Source organism: Gallinula chloropus (assembly GCF_964237585.1).
Source record: "Gallinula chloropus genome assembly, chromosome: 2".
NCBI classification, from domain to species: Eukaryota; Metazoa; Chordata; class Aves; order Gruiformes; family Rallidae; genus Gallinula; species Gallinula chloropus.
In genome coordinates this window covers 101,874,349-101,899,969 of record NC_140086.1, presented here as the reverse complement: position 1 = coordinate 101,899,969, position 25,621 = coordinate 101,874,349, and the positions used below count along the sequence as shown (strand labels likewise).

Sequence of the window (25,621 nt, the reverse complement as noted above, 5' to 3'; positions counted from 1 at the left end):
GTGCTGTATTCCAAAGATTAAGTGCTTTATTGAAACAATAGGATTATCTAGTGAACAGCTAGTTTTTATGTTCCTTGGAATTCCATTGGCTTATCATCCAAAATACATCACAGGTGAAATAGATGTACTTTTTGACAAATTCTGTTTGATGTTATAACCCTGCTTATAAATAAAAAAAAATCTGTTTTGTTTAACTTAAAAAACATGGAAGAATATTCACCTGAAAACCTCCCATCGTAATTTTTGAAGAGTACTTTGAAAAACAGGTTATTCTTCATAAGGCATTTCGTTTCCCATAAATTGTGTAGCTTTGAAATGCAAACTCATGTTTAGTAGTCTTTACTGTGTCCTTTAATGTATTTGCTTGAAGTATGCTAATAATATGGCTTTTATATTTCTATGGCTGCAGTGTACCATTCATGCCATAGTGAGGAGAAATGTCCACCCTGTACTTACCTGACTCAGAAATGGTGTATGGGCAAGCATGAAGTAAGTCTTAATGTTTTTGAATATTGAACAATGCTCTGGGTGTGTAGTCTTAGATTTTTGTGGCCTTAGATGTTAGTGGAGTTTGAGTTTAATGTGATTAAATTAGAGAAGTATATCTTGTATGCAATATGCATTCAGACCAGTGGCTATATTGGACCATGATACAAAGAGAAACTCGTTCCTTTTTCCTAAGTATTATGGTTCCTGCATGGACAGTGCCAGATGAAGTTGTGAACAATGAAAGTGCTTAAAGATTTGCATGTATAATTTTTCATATTTAGTTGTCATCTTTTTCCTCCCCTCTTCCAGCTACGAAGTAATATTCCTTGCCATCTCACTGATATTTCCTGTGGTCTTCGCTGCAATCAAATGTTGAAATGTGGCATGCACAAGTGTAAAAGAATCTGTCATAAAGGAGAATGTCTTGTAGATGAAGAGTGTAAACAGCCATGTACTATTCCAAGGTTATATTGTAATCATCCCTGTATGGCTCCATGTCATCCTTCCTCACCCTGCCCGACAACATCCTGCTCTGCAAAGGTTAGATACCTGAAGAAAACTCAGTGCAAATTCACCAGCAAATTGTATGGTTTAATTATCAGCCAATGACAGTTGTGACAAAATATGACACATTTGTATGCCAGTAGCATGGCATCTCTCTAAACTTGTAGTACACTGTTTTGGAGTTGGTTTTTCCTTAAAAAAAAATCACTTGTTCATCACTTAATTAGCTATTATTCCACTAATATGGGACTCTTTAAATGAATAATTTACCTTCCTCATACCCCTCCATGTCCATAAAAAGACAAAAGTTTAAAAAAGCTGCTCTCTTGTGTGATACAACAGGTTGATCTTCAGTGTGAATGTGGAAGAAGAAAGGAAAGCATGATTTGCTCAGAAGCCTCAAATACATATCAAAGGTTTGTAATGTAGTGATTCTTCTAATTCTTGACTTCTCTGCAGTTTGATTAAATTTTGTGCTTCATTAAACATATTTAATTCACAATAATTTTCACAATTTTTTTGTACTTTTATGTATGCTTTCTATTCCTGTGCTTTTGTGTCAGCTCTACTGTACCAGAACACATTCCTCTTTTCGCTGCTGTTAGTCTAACTATAGTGGTGTGTCAAAGCTTGGCTCTCATCTGTGGATCCTACATAGAGCAATTAGATACAGACTAATCTGGCAGGTCCAATTCCAGGCTCCTTACTGTAGGTGATTAGCAGTCCATGTGTGAGTTGCTGTCTAAGTTTACCTTAATACGTGATGGAACATAGTTAATACAGATGATGAAACTGAAGAATAACTTTATAGCCATTCTGAAATAGCTAAATTTAGGCAGGAGAGTTTTGGCATCTAGGACTTGGTTTGTAATACTCAAACCAAGTCCTGTCCAACTCCATTTATTACAATAGATGTGTCTCCAGCTTCTATTTCTATATTTACTTCTCTTTCTTACGAGAGAGGACAAGGAAGGGACAACAAAAAAGAAAAAACAGAGCTTTGGAAATTTTGAAACGAAATTATCAAAACAGTAATAATAAATTTTTTTTACTTCCTCTCAACCACAGCCTCAGAGTAATTTTTTAAAAATTGTCTAGAGAGTTGATACTCAACCAGAGTTCTGCTCTGTATCCCAGTTGATAAGAGAGGACAGTGACAGATCTTTGCTGTCTTTCAAAGCAAGCTTCCTAATGTTTGTTCTACTCGCAACTGCTGTTTGAGGGCCCAATGCTAGCCCAGCTTATGATACCCTGTTTTGTTCCTACTGAATACTGCCCAGATTCAAATTCTGACAGAAATGGCTTATCTTCTCCATAATAGATGCTTAATAGTACCTAATGAAAATGTGCTAGTCAGAAACAGAGAATCACAGAACGTTAGGAGTTGGAAGGAACCTCAAAGATCATCTAGTGCAAACCCCCTGCCAGAGCAGGATCACCTAGACTAAATTGCACAGGAATGCATCCAGGCAGGTTTGGAATGTCTCCAGAGAAGGATACTCCTCAATCTCTCTGGGCAGCCTGTGCCAGTGCTCTGTTATCCTAACAGTGAAAAAATTTTTCTTTATATTCACATGGAGCTTCCTGTGCTCCAGCTTGCACCCATTGCCCTTTGTCCTATCGCTGGCCATCACTGAGAAGTGCCTGGCTCCATCCTCTCTTGACCTACTAACCACACCCCTCCTAATACACCCCAGGATGCCATTGGGCTTCTTGGCCAGGAGGGCACATTGCTGGCTCATGATCGTCCTGCTGACCACCAGGACCCCCAGGTCCCTCACACCTGCGCTGCTCTCCAACAGGCCAGTCCCCAACCTAATGGCAGCACAGCCCTCTGGTGGGTCAGCCACCTCTCCCAGTTTTGTGGCCTCAGCAAACTTGCGGACTGTGCACTCTGTTCCCTCATCCAGGTCATCAGTGAATATACTGAATAGTACAGGTCCCAGTACCAACCCCTGAGAGACTCCACTAGATACAGGCCTCCAGCTGGACTCTGTCCCATTGATCGAAACTCTCTGGCTTCTTCCTTTCAACCAGCTCTCAATCCACCTCACTACTCGACCTTCCAGACCACACTTCCTCAGTTTAGCCATGAGGATGCTGTGGGAGATGGTGTCAAATGCTTTACTGAGGTGAAGGTAGAACACATGTACTGTCCTACCATCATCTATCCACCTGGTCGTATCCTCATAAAAGGCTGTTTGTTCAGCTGTCTTGATATATGTTTGCAAATAACACTTGGCCTGTGTGATACTAACAAAAGCAGTGTTTAATGCCAGCTAAGTTTGTATTGGTAACTAACTGTTCAGACTGCTGAAAGCTTAAAATACTCTGATTTTGTGGGAGTTAGATTTGGTTTTTTATTTCTCTGCACTATCTACATACTTGTGGAGAAAAATAAGAAGAAAAAGAAAACAACACAAAAGCCCCAAAGCAAAACAAAGCCCAACACAAAGTAGCTCTTCTAATACTACTGTGGAAAGGTGAGCAAGTTAATGGGATATCCAAGTCTTCCCAAAATCGTTATAGGCATGATGAAACAGCTTTGAGCTTTGTCAGTGAATGTAGGTGAAAGAATGTCTAAGGGAGTAGGAAAGGGAGTGTGACACTGCATCTGCACGCATGGTACAAATGATGCTGTCATATCATCTGATGGCCCCATTACCCGGACTTTGTCACCATCTGTTAAATATGAAGCTGATGGTTCCGTATGGCCTGTGTCAGCCACATTTTCTCAGCAAATTTCTAAGTACTTAGTAAATTCACTTTTGGGTTTTATTTTTACACAGTTAAGGAATAATTACATAAAATGTAAGGCAATTAAAGCTATATGGTCATCTGTAGCTTGTATAGCCAGCAGGTGAGAAGAAAGTATTCACATTGCACAGCTTAGACTTCACCAGAATTGATGCTATGAAAAATATCCATCAAGAACCATGTCCATTAGTCTTGCACCTAGTTGCTTGAGGGGGATGAGAGTAATTAATTTACGTAACTAGATTAGATTCCTAAAACTGGGTGATGTGTAACTAGGCACACATTCTGTTATCTGATGAGAAAATGGTTGGTCTTACTACTTGTTCCTGGAGCTTTGGATCTGCAGCTTTATACAGCTTTTCAAAGTTTTATGTGTTGCCTCAAATGAAATCTAATGTTCTTCTTTTTCAGAATAGCTGCTATATCTATAGCCACTAAGTTAACAGATCTACAGCTTGGGGATTCGGTGGAAATCAGTAGGCTTATTACGAAGAAAGAAATGAAGCAAGCCAGGTACGGACGTGCGTATAGAAACATACTTGAAACCCTTGTGTGTACCTGAAACATAGGCCATGTGGAAAATACATGATACTGTGAGCAAAATCCCCCGTCTAAAATAAGGGCACTTTAAATATCCTTCTGAGTTTGCTATAATAATACCACTGAAAGTATTTTGCATTTCCTTAGCATGTTGTGCATTTGTGTTCATGTAGAAAGAAAGCAAATTTATCATTGGCTGGTTGGTTTGTTATAATTATGCATGGAACAACGTAATTGTGGTTTCAGAGTTCCTTTGGATTGCTATTATCTTCTGTTTCAAACATCCAGCATTCCTTCCTGGATGATAGGGTGTATTTTCCCCATGTCTTCATCTTACTATTTAAAATATTTTTCTATTACCCTTTTTAGATTTTTTACATTTGTATCTTAATTTGATTTGTGCTTCTGTGTTCTCATACAACCTGGCACTGCAAATCTGCTTCTAAGTCACAAAACCACTTGTGACTTAGGTTTGGTGGGTTTTTTGTTCCTCCTGATGTTATTAAGGATTGGAATAGCTTGTCTTTTTACTTTCAGTATAATTTATTTAAGGAATCATCAGGTTTCTCTAACATCCTTCGTTCAGAAGCTTGATTTCCTGAAGTCTTTGCCCTTAGAATTCATAATTTCTGTTTTTAGATTATTTTGTTACTGTTTCTCCTCTCGTAATTGTCAATTCAATTATTTCTGAGTCCATCTTTTATGTCCGTTAAAATCCAGTATTCCTTTATATTGTGGTGGTATGGTTCAGCCCTGGCCAGCAACTGTGCATACTGTTCTCTCACTCCAACCCCAGGGGGTGGCAGGAGTGAGTCGAAGGGTGAGACAGAAAACTCATGGGCAGAGGTAAAGACAACTTAGCATGTAAAGTAAAGCTCATGCACACAAGCAAAGCAGAATGAGTTCATTCACTACTTCACATTGGAAGGTAGGTGTTCAGCCGTGTCCAGGAAAACAGGGCTCCATCACACAAAGCTGTTACTTGGGAAGACAAATACAGTCATTCTGCTACCATCTCCCCCTGCCCACTTCACTTTCTTACTTTTCCCAAAGCCCCTTTTAAGCTGAGTGTGACATATAATGTGGAGTATCCCTGTGATCAGTTGGGGTTAGCTGTACTAGCTGTATCCCCTCCCACCTTTACTGTGTACCTCCAGTCATCCCACTGGTAGGTTGGTGTGCGAAGCAGAAAAGGCCTTAGGTCTGTCTAAGCACTGCTCAGCCATCTCTGTATAACAAAAACATCTCTGTATTATCAACACTGTTTTCAGCACAAATTCAAAACATAGCCCAATACTAACTACTATCAAGAACATGAAAGTATGCATTTTACTATTTAAGTAGTCACTGGTCATACTGGTGGTCACGTGTTCGTCGTGTAGCTGTGGTATGTAAAACTGTAGTAGCTCTGTGTAACCCCTGCTGGTTTTATTCATTCTGTCTGGGAGAGGGGTTTGGATTCTCATTTTACTGTACTGTGTGATACCAACTTATATAATATCAACGTTCATGAGCTTATGCTGGTGTTTTATGGGGTCTTGCTCTGCTGTCCATGAGAATTTTGAAAACCCTTGGCATGTTCAGCCTAGTATGTTCCTGTTGTGCTGCAGCCCTCACAACAGGCACTGTGGCTACCCACATGCCAATGGCAGAACACTGTAGCTGAGCCAGAAAACTCACCTCTACCACTATCAGTTGCCCCTATACAGAAGGAGAAATACACAAAGAAATCATTTCTCTTAGTGAAGGAGGATGATTAACCACACATGGTGCATCTTGATGCTACATGGAGTATACATGGGTCACACAGTGGGTTTGAATAGGAAGGTGATCAGATGCCCATGCCAAGAACATGGAGTGTTACCACCAGAGGAGGTAACATGTGCTGAAGAAGCCCCACCATACAATAAACGGCCAGAGAATGTGAAGCAATATGGCCTGTTTACTGATGAGTCCTGTCACATTGTGGGAAAACACTGAAGGTGGAATGCTGCTGTATGGAGTCTTACCCAGCAAGTCAGAAGCTGCTGAAGGAGAAGGTGTGAATCAAGTGAGTTCAGAGAGGTGAAATTCATCCAGCTACCTTTAGACACCACCAGAAGTTAAAAGTTGTTGATGTTCTACCTCTGTACTGTCTCATAGATGCTGACAGATGTCTGGTGGGGATAGTAACAGCAACAGAAGCAGAGAAACTGGCAACATTGAGGCAAACCCATCTGGGCTGCTGAATTCTGGCAAGATATTTATGCCTAGCTAGAGAAACTGATTGTAAAAGTACAAGGTGAATGCCCACGTACCAGAGTAGGGCCATGGAGGAACATAAAAACAACTAGCAGGTGCATCAGGCTGCTCTAGGATTGAAGTGGCTCAGGTGGACTTGGATTGACAACATAAGGGTGAATTACTGATATTCTGATGGGCTTGTGACTCCCCACGCCCTTAAGGAAAGTTGTAACGTGTATGGCCTGTGGACTTGATGACGAATGCTATCTCGCAGGTCATCCATGAATGAGATGTGCTGTTGCCAGGAAGCCCAGTGGTTAAAGCCTCTCTGGTACAGAGGCTGCTGGCTGAAACACAAATATGGGGAGGCCTGGCAGCTGGGTTACGTCACACTCCTGGAAACCCACCAAGGCAAGTGCCATGTACTTACAGTGGTGGAAGCAAGTATTGGATGGCTAGATCCCATGTTCCATGCCACCGGCCAGGACGCTATCCTGGGCCTTGAAAAGCAAGTCCTGTGGTGACGTGGCACCCTAGAAAGAGCTGGGTCAGACAAGGGGACTCCTTTCTGAAATACCATCAGAGACACCCAGGCCAAAGAGCATAGCATTGAATGGGTGTATCACACATCCCCCATTTCACTCCGCCCTCAGGTAAAATTGGTCAATACACTGGACTGCTAAAGACTACACTGTGAGCAGTGGGTGGTGGGACCCTCAGATGTTGAGAAACACATTTAGCAAGGGCCACCTGTTTAGTTAACGCTAGAGTGTCTGCCAGTTGGGCTGTCCCAATCCATCTGAAACTTCCACGCACTGTAGGAAGAGCTCGAGTCCCCATAGTGTGTATGAAGAATGAGTTGGGGAAGACAGTGTGGGTTAGCCCTGCTTCAGGCAAAGCTTTCTAGAGATTTGTGGGATTACTTTTGCTCGGATGCTCAGGTGTACTTGGTGAGCGATGCAGAAGGATGGTGAAGTCTGATGTGTCCCTGAAGGGGATCTGATTTTGGGTGAGAAGTGGCCAGTAAATTAAATTCCATGATGTTTTTAGCTAGAAAACCCTGCCATTCTACATCATTGCATGCAATATTTTAAGAGCATGGTGTTAGTACTGTAGTAGCCTATGGTGTTTGCTTCAATTAATTGAATATTAAGAAGTATACGCTATAATGAATTTTTGTTTCTGGAACTACTGTAAAATAATTTCTACTTTACCCAGATTGAACCTCAAATAGTTTGTTCCTATTTGTATCACAATTGCCAGACAGACAAATATGCTCAACAGCATGAAGCCAACTTTAGCTTCTCCAAATAATGAGTCACTGTTTAAAGAATATGAGCATTTCGCAGCACTAGAACTAACTGGGGGAAGATGAGGGTCTAGGGTGGTAGAAGAGGTGGGGTATGACTGTTTCAGCTTCTGAAGCTACAAATCTTTCACTTACTGGGAGAGTGAATTAGATACCATTGTCTCTTTTGGTGTCCCAGACTTTGCAATGTGTAATATTGTGCTGCATATCTCTCTGTGTGGGCAGACTTACACTACCCTTTCAGTGAATAGTTGAAGTTAGCACAGATTACTTTTCTTTGTGCAAATCTTTCCTAATGCTATATCAGAACTGTAGTAAGTAGCCTTTGTTCAAGGACAAACAAAGGAAATAGTCTCCTGTCTGCACTCTCTTTATCTACCAAATTCTGGCATATGGGGAAAAGAGGTGGCACATAAAATATTTATTTCTAGCTTATTACCAAACTCCATTATTTTCAAAATAACTTACAAATATTTTTGTCCATTTACAGTTGCAGAGTATTTTATTCAAAATGTGCAGAGATTTCTTTTCTTTGTTTCTCTGTAGATATTTTATAATTTGATTTCCATATGAAGGTTTGGGGTTGTTTTTGTGACAAATTTGGTCAGTCCTAGAGTAGCTTCTGGCTTCCCTTTCTAGAGGAGGAAAAAATGATTCTTCAAGCTACTGAGCTTAAACTCACTGAAGTGGCCTTAGAGTACAAGTTATGTTTCTCTCTTTGCCTCCTTTGAGAAAAGCACCAGAAGTTCTGGATCCTATTGCTATCGGTCTCCAAGTATAATACATGTAATTAATCAAAACACTTTCCCCAGTAAAAGGTATTTGTTTAAAATCAAGGAACTATTATCAACAGAATCAACTCATTTATGCAGTCTAAGGGGCAGAAGTTTGTAACGGCCACTGTGAAATTTGGGAGAACTGTTGGTACTTTTCTGATGCTTTAATCCCTTAAAATATAAAAGACCTTTCAAAGGTGAGACCTAAAACTTAAATTCATAAGTCTACTGGCACTCAAAATTATGGGCAGTTGAAATACTCATTTTTATGGTGCATCATAATTTTCCATATACATTGCTAAGTCTCCTGGTTTCCCTAGCTTGTAATTGTACCTGATGTATAGGACTAAGTAATCTTGTCGCATTTTCCTTTGCAGATTTCCCATCCCTCCTAGCAACCCACCAATGCTGATATCGAATACATTTTTTTCCTCAAATGATTTAATCTGCCATTATAATAAAATATAATAATTCATAAGCTGCTTTTCTCAGCTTCTATATGGCTTGAATAATTGCAGTGTCTGTTTGAGACCTGGAGAAGGGCTCGTGTGCTCAAAGGTCTCTGTTGTTTGTTTTAGTTCTGTTACCTGACCTAATACAATAAATAGTTCTCACGCTTTTTACTACTTCAGGCAGTTTGAAAAGTATGAGTAGCAGCAACGATTCTAATTGTGTTTTTCTTCCATAATTCAGGTTGCAGTGTGATGAAGAATGCTTAGCTCTTCAGAGGAACAGGTAGGCAATGAACTTGCTTTTTTTCAGAAGTAGTCCAGGTTCAGAAAGTCAATGTGGTATGGAAAAAAAATTCCTCTCCTGTATTACCTAGAGAAATGATAGATGTGGAAATAATTCCTGTTATATACAGATCTATGCTGAGTGATCTGAGATCTTCCTAGAATATTCTAGTGAAAAGCCCTGAACGAGTAGTTTCAAATGTGCAGACTACATCGTTGCAAGTGGTTCATCTTTATTAATTATCCATTTCTTTACTCTTCGGTGACAACATGTTTGAGAGGCCGTGGCGGGGGGTGAGGAGGAGCAGTGAATGTGTTTCTGTATTTGTGTTTTCCTTACGTTGTGGTTTTTTCTTTTTACCACCAAATTTAGGCGTCTTGCTGAGGCTCTTGAAATAGATGATAATTCTGATCCTTTTAACATCCGTTCTTCTGGACCAAAGTACAGTGACCTTTTAAAGGAAGATGCAAGGTATATATTCTAATGATGATGTGTGCCATAGGTAAAGAGTGTCGAGAGCAAGATGGGAAATGCAGAACTAGTAGTTACTCTTGTAAAAATGCTGGTGTTTACTCTTCAGCATTGGCAGTTGGTGATAATTGAGGCCAAGGAGGTGATATGCACTTCTCAAGACCTCCAAAATGAGAACCTGAGAAGTAAAAAGTGCCTGGCAGGTTGCTTTGTTTTGTAACAGGACCAGATTTAGAATGAGAGCATAATTTTCAGCCATTCTTCTAATGATGAATCAGTACCTGTACTTCTCGCATCTCCATTGCTTTTGTACATAACCAACCCCATCTCAGTGCTTCTTGTAACTGTAGCCTTCTTTTTGCCCTTCTGTGAAGTATGGGTTCATGCTTCTGTATAGCTAGGAATAAAGTGTACTTCCTTGCATGTTGACTTGATGTTCCCCTCTCCTTATGTCAGGAGGTTTCTGATGAGTTTTGCTCCCAAACTGGGAAAGACTGCACACTGTTGAAAAGAAAGAAACTTTCCTTTTTCTTCATTGTTTCATCTGGTGATCTAAGAGGGAAGTTTGTGAAGAAAATCATACTTGTGCAACATCAGCCTTAGTGGCAGAGAAGTAAACAGCCTGAAGTACTATTTGTCACTCTGAACATGTAGATCCAGAAGATGCATGTTCCTGCTGTACTGCCTCAGCTGGTCACAGATGCATCCAGAATTCTCTGGGTAATTCAGTTGTTTGTTTAAGGTGCCACATGCAAAGGAAACTTTCAGATTAAGAAATACTAAAGTCCACTCTTTCCTTAATTTCTCAACCCAAATTATGCTCCATCAATATCTTCTTGATGATTCCAAAGAAAAAGCAATTGTTCACTCTCTCTCTTTCACCATCAGTATTGGTCTGCCCTTTTTTGTTCCTGTCTTAACAGTCTGTAGGTTGGGGTTTACTCAGATCGTCAGGGGTTCAGGGTTGTTCTTCCATGAAGTTCTATATGAAACATTCTGGAGGTACAAAGTTCACACAAAACATTTCTCTCACCTTTGAGCATACCTATGGATAGTCACAACTCTGCTATTGTGTAGTATGTTACAACCAAAAGGGAGTAAAGTCCTGGTTCTGCTCTTCAGAGAGGGATGTTAGGTGTTGCCCATGAAATTAGTTTCTTGACTAATGATGAACTAGGAAACTCTACTCCAATCTGTCTCATCGTTTCCTACATGGAAACAAAATTATCTTGGTCAGTTGATTCTGCTCCCGCTGCCACCTGCCCCCAGCCCTGTCCATATTTTTGAAGGTTATTTACTAATAACCAGCTTTGAGAAGTGAAATTTTCAGGTAGGATTTCCCCTCCATGGGGATGGTGCCTTAACAAATAACCTTAATTTTGGAGTTAGTTTACCTGTTTAAGAACAAAGCTCAAAACTCACCTTTATCTGAAAGACTTTGCCTATGGTTAAGCAAGGTTAAAAAAAAATTGTAAAAATATCCTTAATACATCAAGAAAATTTGGTTTCCTTGGACAGAGCCCTATGCTTATTGTGTTGGTGTTCATTTGTTATACTAGATGATTTGAAGACCAAAGGCAAGACGCTTTTCTGCCTTGGCAAAAACCTCTATTTACCTGATCCCCATTTTTGTGTCTTAATTAGAATACATGATTATACATGATTAAGTGAATTGCCTTAATGACAAGTAATTAAAAACCACTGAAATGTAAACTTTTATATCTACATTATCTTTTTGAAAATTGAGAATTGTATTGTCAGACAGTAGAGTTGTATCATAGAATTTTATATTGGGTTCCAAGGGTTGAAGGAAAAGTAATTAATGATTTTTGTAATATTGATGACATACCACTTTTTTTTAATGTAAAGAAAGTAATATAGATGAATCAAAACGTGCTCTCACTCCTGCTTCAGGCAATTGAGTTCTTTATTTTTTTTTCTTGTTGAAAGTAATGTTACAAAAGGTAAAGGTATTGTATGTTTGTGCTCTCCCTTGGCTCATTTACCTAGAATTCTGTTTTTATAGGAAGGATTTAAAATTTGTCAGTGACATTGAGAAGGAAATGAGAATGCTTGTGGAAGCTGTGAATAAGGTCAGTATTCAAATATTCTGTATGATGTATTATAAGAAACAGTTTCTTTAGTTTGGAGGGAGTTTGATGTTTCTAAACTTTATTAGTACTTATAGTTATGAATTGTCACTAGATATATTTAAGCTACAATAGTGTACTTTTTTAGTTGTAAATGTAGAAACATTTTTAGAAGACATACTAGTTCAGGATCATTTTGGTGACAGCCAAACTTGCTAAAAGTTTCCAACAAACGCTAAGCTAAGCTTTCATGCATCAATGGATTAACATGAATTTTTGGATCTCCATTTATAAAGTATTGATCATCAAAGATGGTGTTTAAAGGTTCAGAATTGGAGGATGAAGGCCGGGGTTCTTTCATCCCTGTAGTGGAACTTATTCACAAGTTTGTGGATACCATCCTGCATTTGCCAGTGCACTAGGTAGTCATCCTCCTTCTGTAAAGAGATTAAAATTCAGCCACGCTTATTTTGTGGTCTCCAGTATACCTAGAGGGATTGGTACCACAGATACAATCATAATTTTTCAGTGAAAGTAGAATTCTGTCTTCAGGCCTGTCAGGTTAACGTATTCCTGGCTTGCTGCTACACTGTGCCTGACCTGGAATATCTTGCTCAGAGGACAGTGTGAACCATACCACTTAGCTCAAGAAAGCGTTAACGTTCTGTAGAAAACATTCATTTCCTTCCCTCTACCCCCTGAGGACAGTTAATTTTATTCCTCCTTTTTCTGGGTATGTTGTTCCTTAAACAGTCTTTGTACTTCTCCACCTATCTAATATCTTTGCCTGTTGTTTCCCACATTGGAATAAAAGTCTAAATTGAGGCCATCTGTGTTTATTATGTTTAGGCCCCTCGAACTTCAGACACTTGGTAATAGACACATAGAGCAGTTGTCACCTAAAAATCTTTTGTTCAGTGTTGTGTTGCTTGTGGTTATCTTGTTTTACGAATACTTTTTTTTTTTTCCCCCTTGGTATCTATATAGTATAATTGAAATACAGAGAATTCATACTTCGTTCATGAAGTCTTCTGTAGGAAAACCCAATAGTTCCCTGAGAACAATCTCAATATTCTGTTCCTAAAAAGGGGATATTTAGTTACATATTAACTTTCAGAAGACTGTCAAATTCCTTCTTGAAATGTTTAGATTCCCAGTTACCGGTTTTCTGTTTAAAACAGATAACCATTCTATGTCTGTGTTATTCACATTGTTTATAAATATAGTGGAACCATGAGAGATTCACAAAATGCACTATTGCAGCCACAAGGGATTCATGAAATGCACTGTTGCACCACAACAGTCACACAACTCACTGCCTGCAGGCAGTCCCCAAAATTCACTTGTAGAGCCACAGCAGACTCATGAAAATGCACTATCCCAGCTCACAAGCACACTAAATACGTGTTAGTCAATCACTTGCAACTACAGACTTTTAAGCACATCAAATATCCACTTACCTCTTCAGGCAATGGCTCTCCATACGTTACCTTAGCCAGCGTGCTGGCCAAGGGGGAAGGATCTTCTCACCTCCCAGCTCTGTAGTTGAAGTGACTCGCAATTCCCAGCCCAAATCTTAGGCTTTTTATTCCTGAATCTACGGGACAGTGGCAGGACTGTGCTTGAGTGGTCTATACCACCTTCCAGATGTTTGTCATTAGCAGTGTTCCCCTTTATCTTTGTTTATTCATGACTGAGGCTCACTTCTCTATGCTTTATCTTTTGCATATCTTAGCATTGTTTGGGTCCAGATGAAACCAAATGAGAACCCTCCAGTTTACCTTTGCTTTTAGGCATCTGAGTAGTGGTTTTATTGGGATATTCAGAGCATATTGTTTGTTGAAGGAATTCAAGGCTCAACCCTGGTTTCAGTTCTTTGAATTATGCAACAGTGCCCTGGTTACTCTCAGCTTACAGGACAGCTCAGGTTTGAGCTATCTACAAAACTCCCTGTGGGTTGTCGCTGCAGAGATGAGGCCTCAAGGCAATCTAAGGCTGACAACCCCCATGAGTTGCCTGGTGCACTAGACATCACCGAAACCTGTCTTCAAACTCCTGAGCCTGATGATCCTTACACCTCCCAGGGCAATCTGTGCCAGTATTCAGTCACCCTCACAGTAGTAAGACTGTTTCCCAGTGTTCAGAGGGAAATTCCTGTGTTTGCATTTGGCCCTGTTGACTCCTCTCGTGTCACTAGGCACAGCGGGAAAGAGTCTGGCTCTATTTTCTTTACACACTTCCTTCTGGGATTTATAGACATAGATAACATCACCTCTGAGCCTTCTCTCCTCCAGACTGAAGAGTCACACATCATCCACGTCAGTATGTACTCATCTAGCATAGCAGAGCTACCATCATTTATATACATAAGCAGACAAGACAGGAAACATCTGTATCATCCAGCTACAGATGTTTTTCTGAGCGTGGAACCATCAGCACCCTAAAGCAAATGTTACTAGTCACCATAAATAGGTACAGAATCTGTAGAGTTTTCTTCATTCAAATGCTTGTCTATATGCTGGAAATGTTGTGATAGGTGGCAGGAGGTTCATTACTGCTAATTGCTAAGTAAAAATTATATCCTGACAGTATGTGATTACCCTGAAGATTTATGGAAATGATTGACCAACAATTTCTGGTCATACAGCGATTTTACAATCCAAGAGGAGATGCATATTAACGACTCTATTTACAGGGCAGCTACAGGGTACCTCTGATGTAGACCTTGCTGTATTACATGTGATCTTTAATTTGCATGACTGACCTTTTGTAAATCGACATTGGTGGCTCCTAGGGACCTTCATCCTGTACCTGAAAATAGCTTCAAAAAAGCCTTGCTGTATTATTTTCCCCCTGGCTTTGAAGTAGTTGACCAACCCAAGGTTTTGGGTTGGGTTGTTTGGGTGATTGTTTTTTGTTGTTTGTTTTTGGTGTTGGTTTGGAGGGTTTTTTGTTTATTTGTTTTTTAACATAATTGCAACAATTTAGTCATTTGGTTCCTACCCCATTCTCTACAGTCTTCTCAAAGATTATAAGAGTGGGACAACCAAGGTAAAGGTTGAAGCACTATTTTGAATCCCTGCAGCACTGAGTCTCTCATTCTCATCTGCTTTTTCTTCTACAAAGTCACTCATCACATTAGGACAGGGCTTATAGGGCCCTGTGGTTTTGCTTGTTCTTTTACCATTTATACAGCATCTGTGTCAAAATGAACATTGTCAGTCTTTGTTAACTGAAATTAAAACTACTATTTTCTTTTTATTTAATAAAAAACCCTATTGATGCCATTACATGGAAAATTTTACAAATAAATAGCTTATTTGGTAGAGGAAAGTGATAAATCTGACACCTTTGTAGCTATCGGCACTATTTGCATTGCAAAAGCAGTCTAAAAAATGAAATTAGATCTGATTCAAAACTGGCATATTAATCTGAAAAAGAAAAATTCAGGAAAAAAAATCAATTTATTCTGCTTCTTCTAGATGTAAAAGTAGAATGGATGCGTTCAGTACATTCAGGATTTGTGTTTCAAACTTGATAGGTGTGTGTATAATGTGAAGTGACAGAAACAATAGGGAACGTGTTTAATTTTTGGGGAAATAGATGTTTTTAGATCAATTTTCTGTCAGTAGTGAAGATGAGCACATTGTGGTACTAACTCTGTATTACCAACATTTTAGAGGTAGAAGTGTTTTATTTTTTTTGGTTGGTTTGTTTTGTCTTTTTGCTTCTTTGCCCCCCACATCCCTCCCCCACCCCGGAAAACTTTACCTTTTTGTCACCAATTTTTCCCCCCCCCAACCTTTTCACTTGACTTCAGGGCAAGCACACCAAGAAGAGCCATTGCTACCCACCAATGAACAGAGATCACCGCAGAATCATCCATGAGCTAGCTCAGGTGTACGGCATTGAAAGCGTGAGCTACGACAACGAGCCCAAGCGCAATGTTGTTATCACTGCAGTGAAGTACGTGATTCAGTGTTGCTTTCAAAGCTGCTAACTATACTTTAAATAATTTGATGTCTCTATCACTTACTTGAATGAGTCTGTTTACATTGCAATATGAAACACGTAGTGGTCTATTAAGAATATACTTCAGCTGCATGGAAATGTTTATGTCAGTGCTGCTTTCTATTGCTTTTTCATTTACCATGTCTTCAAGATGTAAAAGCGTTGAAGCCTGAAACAAGTAATAGCTCAAGTTCCAGGGGCTAGTAGTCACCAGAAAGTTCAAATGGTTTGATTAATTTTGTTTCATCCTGTTCTCAGCATTCTCCATGTTATGGACTTCTCTGAGTTTAAACAATTCAAAATTATGCTAGGCAGAGAGACCATTTCTCCTCTTCACACTCCCCGCTGTGTCATTGAAGTGGTAATGTAGTCATACAGGTTAGAGGTGTGAAGAAATCTCCTTGGTGCTAAAAAGTCTTACTCCAGCCAGCCTTCTCCCTATTCTAGATAGTTAGGAGCAACTACTGTAGATCTCAGCCCCTGCTCCCATCATCATTCCACAGGAGTAAGAGTTGTCAGATTAGCTGCATTAGAATGACTGATGTACAGCACTGCCACTGTCATTCAGAGCATTTCCAGTATTGAGTGTCAAGATTGATCTGAACTGCAGTTCTGGTGCTGTTTCAAGCATAAGACCCTGAGAGAATACTTGCAAGTGCCCTTCCCTGTGCTTTCATGTTGGCCATCTCTGCAGTTACCATCTTTTGAGCAATTGTGATACCAGATTACTTCTGAACTGACTTCAAAGGTAATGTCCATATGGGTATGCTGAAAAGGGGGGAACCCTTTCCTCTCCAAGTTGACATGTGCACAACTTTACCTATCAGTGGTTTCTTGAAGTCTTACACAAATGAATTTCTTACTACTATGAATAACTCTGGATGCCAGAGCCTGTAAGGGGTGTCTGTGTAGTGGCCAGTGCTTAAGCAGCTTGTATGAACTTGAGACATCCTGGATGTGTTTTTGAGAACAGTCACCACTGTAAGACCTGCCTTACAGGAAGCTGTTCACTCCAGGGAGTCCAGTAGGGTCAGCATCTCCTTACAAACAAGGGGAATTTTCAGGAAGGTGATGGGGTCCCTGCACATTGGTTTCACTGAGAAAACTGTGTCCTGTTACAGTCTCATGCGCTATCGCTCTTCACCATACAAATTTGTTTCCTTTTAATGACATCAATCTGGAGACAGTTCAAGAGTGGTTACCTAGCTGCAGGCTATGCAAGACCAGCAGAACAAAGATGTAAAGAAATAAAAACCCCTGTAACTACATGCAACACCCATATGAGATCATTGCAGTTGCATCACAGATGGCAAAAACTGTACATCCCAGTGGTAGAGTTGAAAGGAAGTTAGATGCTCTGAGGAAATAATTCCTTGTGTTCTTGAAGTTTTTCTGGACACATTTCAGTACTTCATCTCCGGATGCAGGTTATTAGGTTAACTGTCTCTGAAGCCTTTCTGGTATCTGGAATAACTTTGCTTCTGATTTGATAGAAGTTCTGATGACTTCTTGAAGGTACTCCGTCACGTGAAGGATTTTCATTCTACCTTTCCCCACTAGGAATTTTGTGCTCTGCTAAGAGGGAAAAGAGAACTTTCTCCGAACCTCCTTTGCGATCACAAAAGCCTTTTCCAGTGACTATATCTGTACCTTTAACGCTTTTAAAGTGATATAAACACAAATAATGTTACAGGTCACTAGCCAGAGAGCTTTTAACAGCAGTCCTGCTACAGAAGAGAGCAACATCTCTTTGTTATTTTTCCTTCAGTCTTGATGATGTTAGCCCAGAGAATACTATGTGTTGCCTCCTACAGTTTATGCAGGATACATGAGGTCTAGTCTACCCAGAAATTGATGAAATCCACTTGCTTAATTATTCCACCCAAACTGTTTTAGCTTTTTGCAAAACCTGCTCTGTCTGAAAACTGATTGTTCATTTTTGCAGGGCTACATGGAGTCAGTTCTGGACAGATCAGTGGCAAAGAATTTTGTAGTAGTACATACCAAAACAGATCAATGCTGATCCGTCCTAGAGTTATGAAAATACAACTTCCAGTCTTGAAGAGAGGAAGTTTGAGCTCTGATTTCCACAGTCCAGTTTCATACAACTGGCCATCCTGTCAGCACTACCAGTGCCTTATATATACCATCCTTATGTTCTCTGTGCGTTTCCTCGGGTTGCTGCTAAAACATTGTCATCTCATCTTTTTGCCTGGGGCAGGAAGTTGTCTTTTGTCTTTATTTTGAGGATAAGTTAATAGAATAAAGAATGGCAACTTTCATATCAAAATGTCCACAGTACTTGATGAGCCTGTTGGCTCTGTCTCCCAACAGTTCTATTACAACTGCTAATAGGTAACTGTAATTTACTTTAGCAAGAAGTAAGGCTCTGCTGTCTTCCTGCTTTCTGGCAATTAACTAATCATGGGATGTTTTGCATTGTCCACCAATTTAGTTGAATTCAGTTGTTTGGCTTTCTTCCAGGTGTTTCTAAAATTCAATAGAGAAACCATTCAGGTAGTAGTATTAAAGCAATCTAGTTTAGTGTACCAGAAGTTTTTTGGTCTTAAAATGTCAGTAGCATAGGTTCCAGGAAAGGGCAAGAAAGTTAAGAAATTGACCTTTACAAAGTTGAAGAATTTTAATTAAGCTTAAAGATGAAAAAAACTGTCAATGGAAAAGATGATGATCCTGAAAGTTTTTCAGTATTGCAGTTATAACAGTGAGTGGAAGTTGAAATAAAGCAAGCTCACTCTTGAAATTGTCACATAAATTTATAGGAAATCAATAGGCCATGGAGGCTGTCTTAAAAAGATACAGTGTGTTTGGTAATTATTTGGATTTTTTTTTTATTAGATGCCTTTTTGGAAAAAATCTTTCTAGGTGTATTTTTTTCCTTTTGTGTTTGTTTGTTTATATCTTTCCTCTTTCTCCAGTCGGTGCAGCCTTTAGGCATGCTTGCCATACTGAAGTTGAGTGTGATTCACAGCCAATGTACATGCTAATGTACACTGTCATCCTGTATTGGAGAAAATACTGCCCTGCACCATGCCTGCAGGATGGCCCTTGCACTGCCCATGGGACAAGCAAAAGTGGGATGCTTGGTGGTGTGGTCATGATCGCATAGCTGATTGTAAATGCTGTGGAGGACAGGAAGAGATTTTAGGGGTTTTTCTCCCTAATGCTTATTGTTATTTTTCTGATCCTGCATACCTGGGCTAGCTGACAAGGAAGAGGCAGTGTTGTTGCATGGTTCCTGGGAGAATGCCACTTAGCAGGGCTATTTTGAGTGCAGAGTGATAAACAAGTCTAATGTGACTTAATGCCAGAGTTTAAGAACATGTTTCCAAAACATTACAGAACGTTGTGAATATGCAGTTAACTGTGTTTACATGATGATGGGTTAAACTATTAAATTGTTGCTTCTGTTCTGAACAGGTATGAGTTGCCCTAGACTACAGGTTTTGCATTTTTTTTATCTTAACAGTTGATCATGTTGTGCCCTTCACAGTAGAAAGTAATTGTGCTCTTTGCATGCAGAAGGGCAGGCATCTGGGCACCAACACTCAAATCTAGTAAATTGCTGCTGCTTCTGTAGATAGAGATTGAAAGACATTTAGACTACTAGGTATCTTGTTCTTCGTGATGAAAATGGACTTTGCACATTGTTGGTGCCTGTGGTTGGAAAATTAACTATTTGAATAGGTGATTTAAGTATACAAGTATGAACTGACATCAGAACTGCTACTTATAACTCTTTGGCCCTAACTTCTTAATGAATTTAATTTCCTGTTGAATTAAATAACCTTTATTTTATTTCTCTAGAGGGAAATCCATTTGTCCAAGTAATACCTTAACTTCGGTGCTAGATAAAGAAATGCAGAGCAGGCCTCCACCTCCTATTCCTCACTACAAACAAGCAGATAAGTAAGAAATTTATTTATAAATGAGTATTCTTCAGTTTTATGCTGAATTTCCTGAGAAGAGTGTTCCTGAGCTTCAACTTCCTGTTTCTTAGTTTTCCCAACTCACACAGAGCTTTGACACTAAGCCCTAAGATTTTCTTTCCACAGAAGTAAATCTAAAATGAAATGCTAAGAAAAATTTAGTATTGACTGTGTGGTATAGGAGCAGTAATACAACAACTATAATGGAGGGTTTGGGGTTTTTTTTAAATAAAGGTTTGTTGTGTTTGTTTTTTTTTTTTAACCTTTAATTGTTCTTTGAGGAGAGTAATGTCTTACTGGCATAAAATTATTTTGGGAAAAATGTATTTTTCTTGTGTAGATATGACAAGATAGGTGGCTACAGGTGCTCTGCCATTTTATTCAGACAGTGAAAACTACTGAAGATGGGTTACATAAGGCTTCTTGGTGAAGACTCTAATAAGCAGTGTTTACTTTGTATGACTTACCAGTGTCAAGTACCTATAGTCATTTTCTAGTTACAGATTATTTTAATGGCTGGCTTATTCTTTGTTCATGTTTCCTTTTGGACCTTTTTCCCAACAAATTATTTCCAAATCAGCATTTGAAATTATGTTCTGCAGAGCAGCATTTGCAGAAAGGGACAGCTTAATTTTGAAGTAACTCTTGCAGTAGCTATTGGGTTTTCAAGGTGCTTCTGAAATACAAAGTAGACTGTTCTGAGGAAACTTAAATTGTTTCAGAACTAAACATCTAGAGCAAAACACAGATCTGAAATGACTGCTTACAGTGTGACTCGGTGTGAATTTTAAAAAGGTTTTTGATCTTTACTTCTTTGGGAATACTGTCTTCAGTGACCAAAATGAGAGTTATGTGGCAAAATTAAATTAGAAAAGGGCTTTAGCAATTTATTTTTAATTACTAAAAGTCAAAATTCTTTAGAGGTGCTTAATTCTACAAAACCTTCTGGAAAATTTCATACTGTTTTATGGGGAAAAAATCTACACTGTTTGAATTGGGTATTGCTATGTATTTTTTGTTACTTGTGCTTTTGAAAGCTAACAGGTTTGATCATGAACTCACTTCAGTATTTCTTCATGCTGCCTTTTAAAAAGGCATGTTGAACACCTAGTGTTCAGCACAGTATCATTTTTGTAATAAATACTAGCCCTAAATGGTATTTTTCTGGTAAAACCCCACAACAAATTGGATCAATTCAGCCACACATTGATGTACAGTAATTGAAAAAAGCATATTATGTACTATAATTTAGGTAAATATATATACTTTTTTTCCCAAAAATCAGTTAAAGACTTCTGGAGCATTAAAGTAGTTCCATTGAAACATAATTAAGAAATACATGCCATTTAAAGTACATTTAAGTGTACTTTGTATCTTGTTTCTTGCAGAGTTGAGTAAAATCTAATATTCTTGTATTTTCAGGAGTAGTGGAAACAGTGGTTTATCCAAACCATTAAAAGAAGAGCCGGTAATTGACTACTTTGATGTCCAGGACTGAAGTGCTTGATGTAGAGTTATGATACAGAAGCTTAGAGGTGAAGATACTAAGTTGGGTTTTTTTCAGGAGCTTTTTGTTACCTGTCAAATGATTGGTTGTTTGGCATACTCATGATTTAACATGTAAAATTGATTGTGATACTTCAAAAACTTACGCATTTTTACAGTTTGCATAACTGCATAATTCTTCACAGTAGTAAAGCTTATTAAACCTGGGTTTGGTGCAATTTTTTTATTTAATGTGCTGTCAGAATTATGCAGTTTTCCACTGACACCTTTAAAGTGAGAGAACTGGTAATCAAATATGTTTTGGAGGGTTGTAAAAACAACAATAAATCTCAACTGTTTGTTGTGACGGATTTCACACAATTTAAAATGGACCAGAAATAATCTGTGTCAGAAACTCATGGGAGTATTCTTAAAATGTTTTCATATTTTATTAATTCACTTTTGTGTTAACGTGGTAAATTTGGGAGTTTGAGTTATTGTTCTACATGGAAGGAAATAAATATTTAGTCTAAGTATAAATACATACACTAAATGCCCATTAAGAGCACAGACTACTTCTGGTACCTGAAGAACCAGGATTTGGGGAAGGTGGGGAACGAAGACTTATTTTGCTTTATCTCGAATATGATGTGTGTAAAAGGGAAAAAAAAAAGAAAAAAAAAAGAAAAAAAGAAACCAAAAAACCAAACAAAACAAACAAACAAAAAAAACCCAAAAAACCCAACAAACTAAACAACCCCACAAAACCCCCCAAACACCAAAAAGGCGCCCCCCCCAAAAAAAACTAGCACAATAAAATTTATGAATACTTTTCTATTCAAGACCTTGAACAAAATCAGACTTTATATATTATGTTGATATTTGTTTCACTTTATTTGTATTTAGATATTTTCTCTTGATGGTCTTCTCGGTTTGGTTTTTTTGCATGATTTTATTGGGGTTTTATAATATTTTTCTGTACTGTGCAAGCTGAAGGTGACTGTGTTAAGTTTGGTTTCTGTATCTTCTGAATTTGGAACAATATTTGTAAAATTTATAGGACCATCTGTTTAAACTGACTGGCAATGAAAGGTCTTTGGTTTATGGTAAATGCTGTAAACAAAATAGGATGATGGTGACAGTGAAAGACACCGAAGTGGTGTCTCAGACTGATTTGTTTCCACATGACTAGTTAATGTGAATTGTCCTCTGGGAGAGGAGATTGTAGGAATGGCATAGAGGTCCCAGAGGAGGTAGCACAGCTCTAAATTTGAGTAGTACCTGTCATTTGAGGGGAATGGTTTTTGAACTCATAACTTGAGTGACTGACACTGATGCACTCTGTTTCCTGTTCCTTGTGGCTTGCTACATGTAGCACTAGAGGCGAGTGCCCTGTAGAGCATCAGAGCCTGCTGCTATAAAAGGAGCTTAGTATACTGAATAAACTCTTCTATCTAGCAGACTTGTCATCTCTTGTTGATTGATGTTTCAGCCAGCTCACTTCAGTGAGTTTAGTGTAGGATTTGTCGCTGAGAAAATGGAAAGCAGTTACCCATTCACTTACAGTTATCACACAACCCTGAGCCTTAACTTTGAAGCGTTCTGTGGCTGCTTAATCTTGAACAGCTCATGAAACACAAGGGTGAGCAGCAAACTCACACACCATATCTGTTCCCCAAAATGTTTTAGAAATTAAAATACATACTAATTGCATATTTTTATATGAGCTTATTATTTCTGATTTAAAAAAATAAACAGTCTTTGATGTTTCTAAATATTTGAAATGCGTATGCTTCAGGTGAAACAGTTACTAAAGGTTTCTCAACCTTCAAGAGTGTTCAGGCTTTTAATTTGCATGTAGTGGTTTAAATGGTTTTCTGTCTAATATTTTATGAACAGAAATTACAGATAAATTACCATATCTTATACTGCCCTAAATTTCTTCAGAAAATTATTTTTTTATTCTACAAGGCTTACAGCTTTGCTAAATTCAGCTGAAGGAGTAAGTTGCTCAGCATCTTTCCAGGACTATATTTCTTCAATGCCTTCGTTATGAGGAGTGTATCTATTCCAGTGCTTGCAGACAATGCCAGCTCAGTGTGGCCAGACAAAGGCTAATTGTGGTTTTGAAACTTAAGTTATATAGCACTATTTTCAAGCAAGAAAGGGAGAATGTGTTAGGGGGAATGTCTGTGGTTACACTGCAAAAGTAGGTTTTGGTCAGGAACTGGCACAGGTGTCTGCCGAGGTGAGAGTTAGATGCACATACACTGGAGCACTTGCAGTTGGTTTACTGTAGGTAGACCAAAAATTCCAGAAAACCAAAGTGATTTAGTTGATAAATAGAATAAAGATGAAGCAGATTAATGTTTCACATGAATATAGCTAAAACTTCACATTTGTACCTCTGATTCAAAATTGAAAACTTTAAAATGTTTTCATGGCATTCTATGTAGCTCTGCTGTCCATTTTTATCAGAAGGTGGCTTTAACATAAATGTGAATCTTAGTGAGGTGCACTTCAGCAGTCAAGCATTCTGCCTCTGCTTTTAATAAGACAACCCAGGTAATCTTCACGTTCTGAAGGTGACACTAATAATTATTATTTAATCTGTTCATATTGGGAAGTCCTAATTCTCATCACTAAACCTCTTAACTACATGAACGTTGCAAGATTCTTATGGATCTGTACATTACACATCTCTAAGTCATGACTACTGGACCATATCTAGAGTTATGAAGCAGGTAGAGAAACATTTATTTTTATATCCATTTTAATAACTTGGTTAGAAACATTACACCATACTTTTACCCAGGAAAGTCATACCAAAAAAAGTATTGATGTCTTTCTTCCCAGAAGACAGTTACATAAACTAAAGAAGGAACTCCGCAGCATTTAACAGTGGTGCTCTCCTCTCTGTTCTGGTTTGCTTTTGCTGCACTGTGTCTGTAACTTTCGTATGGAATAGTACTAAATGCTGTAGTTTCAATATCTGTGATAACTGATCTTCATATTGCACGCGTGCCTCATGGAGATATTTTTTTAAAGAGCTATTTTGTAAATCTGGGCTGGCCTTTACATCGTATATCTGATAGAAAACTTGAGTGGATGAGAGAAATCTTTGCATCAGTGAATTCAGTGGCAAAAATCCTACTGACATCACTGGAACCAAGACTTAGGCTTCAATATGCTAGTCATGTTCCACAGCCCTAAGAATAATATTGTTTATTGTAAATTTATTTTAAAAAAAGCACTCTGCAATAAGCATCTCTTGAAATGAATTATGTGATGTCAGTTGGAATTCATGCAACTTCATTAAGTGCTTTTAAAGTTGTGTATAAAATAGGCAGATACTTTGGTATTTGGGATTTGCTATTGCATATCTATATTGTTTAACATGTCTAAAGTGCTCTGAATATTCAGTGCTTGGGTTTAACCTAAAATTGTGTAAAATGCATAGTAGACTTCAATACCACTGTTTCTGTGGCAGTTTTGTACAATATCTGCCACATAATGAAATGAGCAAAGTGAAATTGTTCAAAAACATTTATTCTTAAGTTATTTGTTGAACGTTTTACATTTAACTTGATTTTTTTTCAAGTTACTGGTATAAAATTTCTTCCTTTATAAACCTGAAATAAACCTAAGTTTGAAAGATCAATGCTTTGGAATTGTTTGCAAGCTTTTTATTTATATTCCAAAGTTGGAAGATAGATAAACAATAAAGATTTAAATGGAAATTTGGGGAGTCCTTTTCCTTAAGTAGAAATATGAGGTGTGATTTCATGAATTTGAAGTGGGTTTTCAATGGATGTTGTAAAGAGAATGAAGCAAGTAAAGAGGGACTCCACAGGAAATGGAGATTGAGGATTGTCTACTACTATGTTGGGATTCAGAAGTACAGGAGAAATGATGATTAACTGAATAGAAATGTTCATTTTGGTTATCTGAAAAATACTTCACTATGTCAGCCTAAATGCTGCTTGGCAATAAAATGTATGATTTTAACTCCTCCTCCATTGTTGTTTGCCCACCATTCAATTAGAAGAGGTAATGCTGTTTCAGGAACCATTAATTAAAATCTTTAATAAGTGCAGTAACTCCTGGGGTAAGTACTGATTTTGATTGGTGTTTAAATTCAGTATGTTGGCATCAAATAAATAGGTGCCAAAGATTCTAATTAAGTATGTGTCCGTATGACTGCTTAGGAAGGGTAGTTCTGCTTCAATCAAAATCTTACGCAATTCTAATTATATTCTACTAAAGTAGGCAGTGATTTAACAA

General features: G+C 38.4%; 1 protein-coding gene across 1 annotated transcript in view; it reads left to right on the top strand.

Moving 5' to 3' along the window:
* NFX1 (nuclear transcription factor, X-box binding 1) overlaps positions 1-21,350 on the top strand; it is a gene marked incomplete at both ends in the record, with an annotated part of 65,007 nt that extends 43,657 nt beyond the window's left edge. Inside the window, 10 exons of the mRNA XM_084260033.1 lie at positions 410-489; positions 799-1,029; positions 1,336-1,409; positions 4,162-4,263; positions 9,292-9,333; positions 9,706-9,804; positions 11,831-11,897; positions 15,715-15,860; positions 19,731-19,832; positions 21,275-21,350. Coding sequence (XP_084116159.1) covers positions 410-489; positions 799-1,029; positions 1,336-1,409; positions 4,162-4,263; positions 9,292-9,333; positions 9,706-9,804; positions 11,831-11,897; positions 15,715-15,860; positions 19,731-19,832; positions 21,275-21,350 — 1,019 coding nt within the window. The remainder of the gene's footprint in view (positions 1-409; positions 490-798; positions 1,030-1,335; positions 1,410-4,161; positions 4,264-9,291; positions 9,334-9,705; positions 9,805-11,830; positions 11,898-15,714; positions 15,861-19,730; positions 19,833-21,274) is intronic.
* Between the last annotated feature and the right edge of the window lie 4,271 nt (positions 21,351-25,621).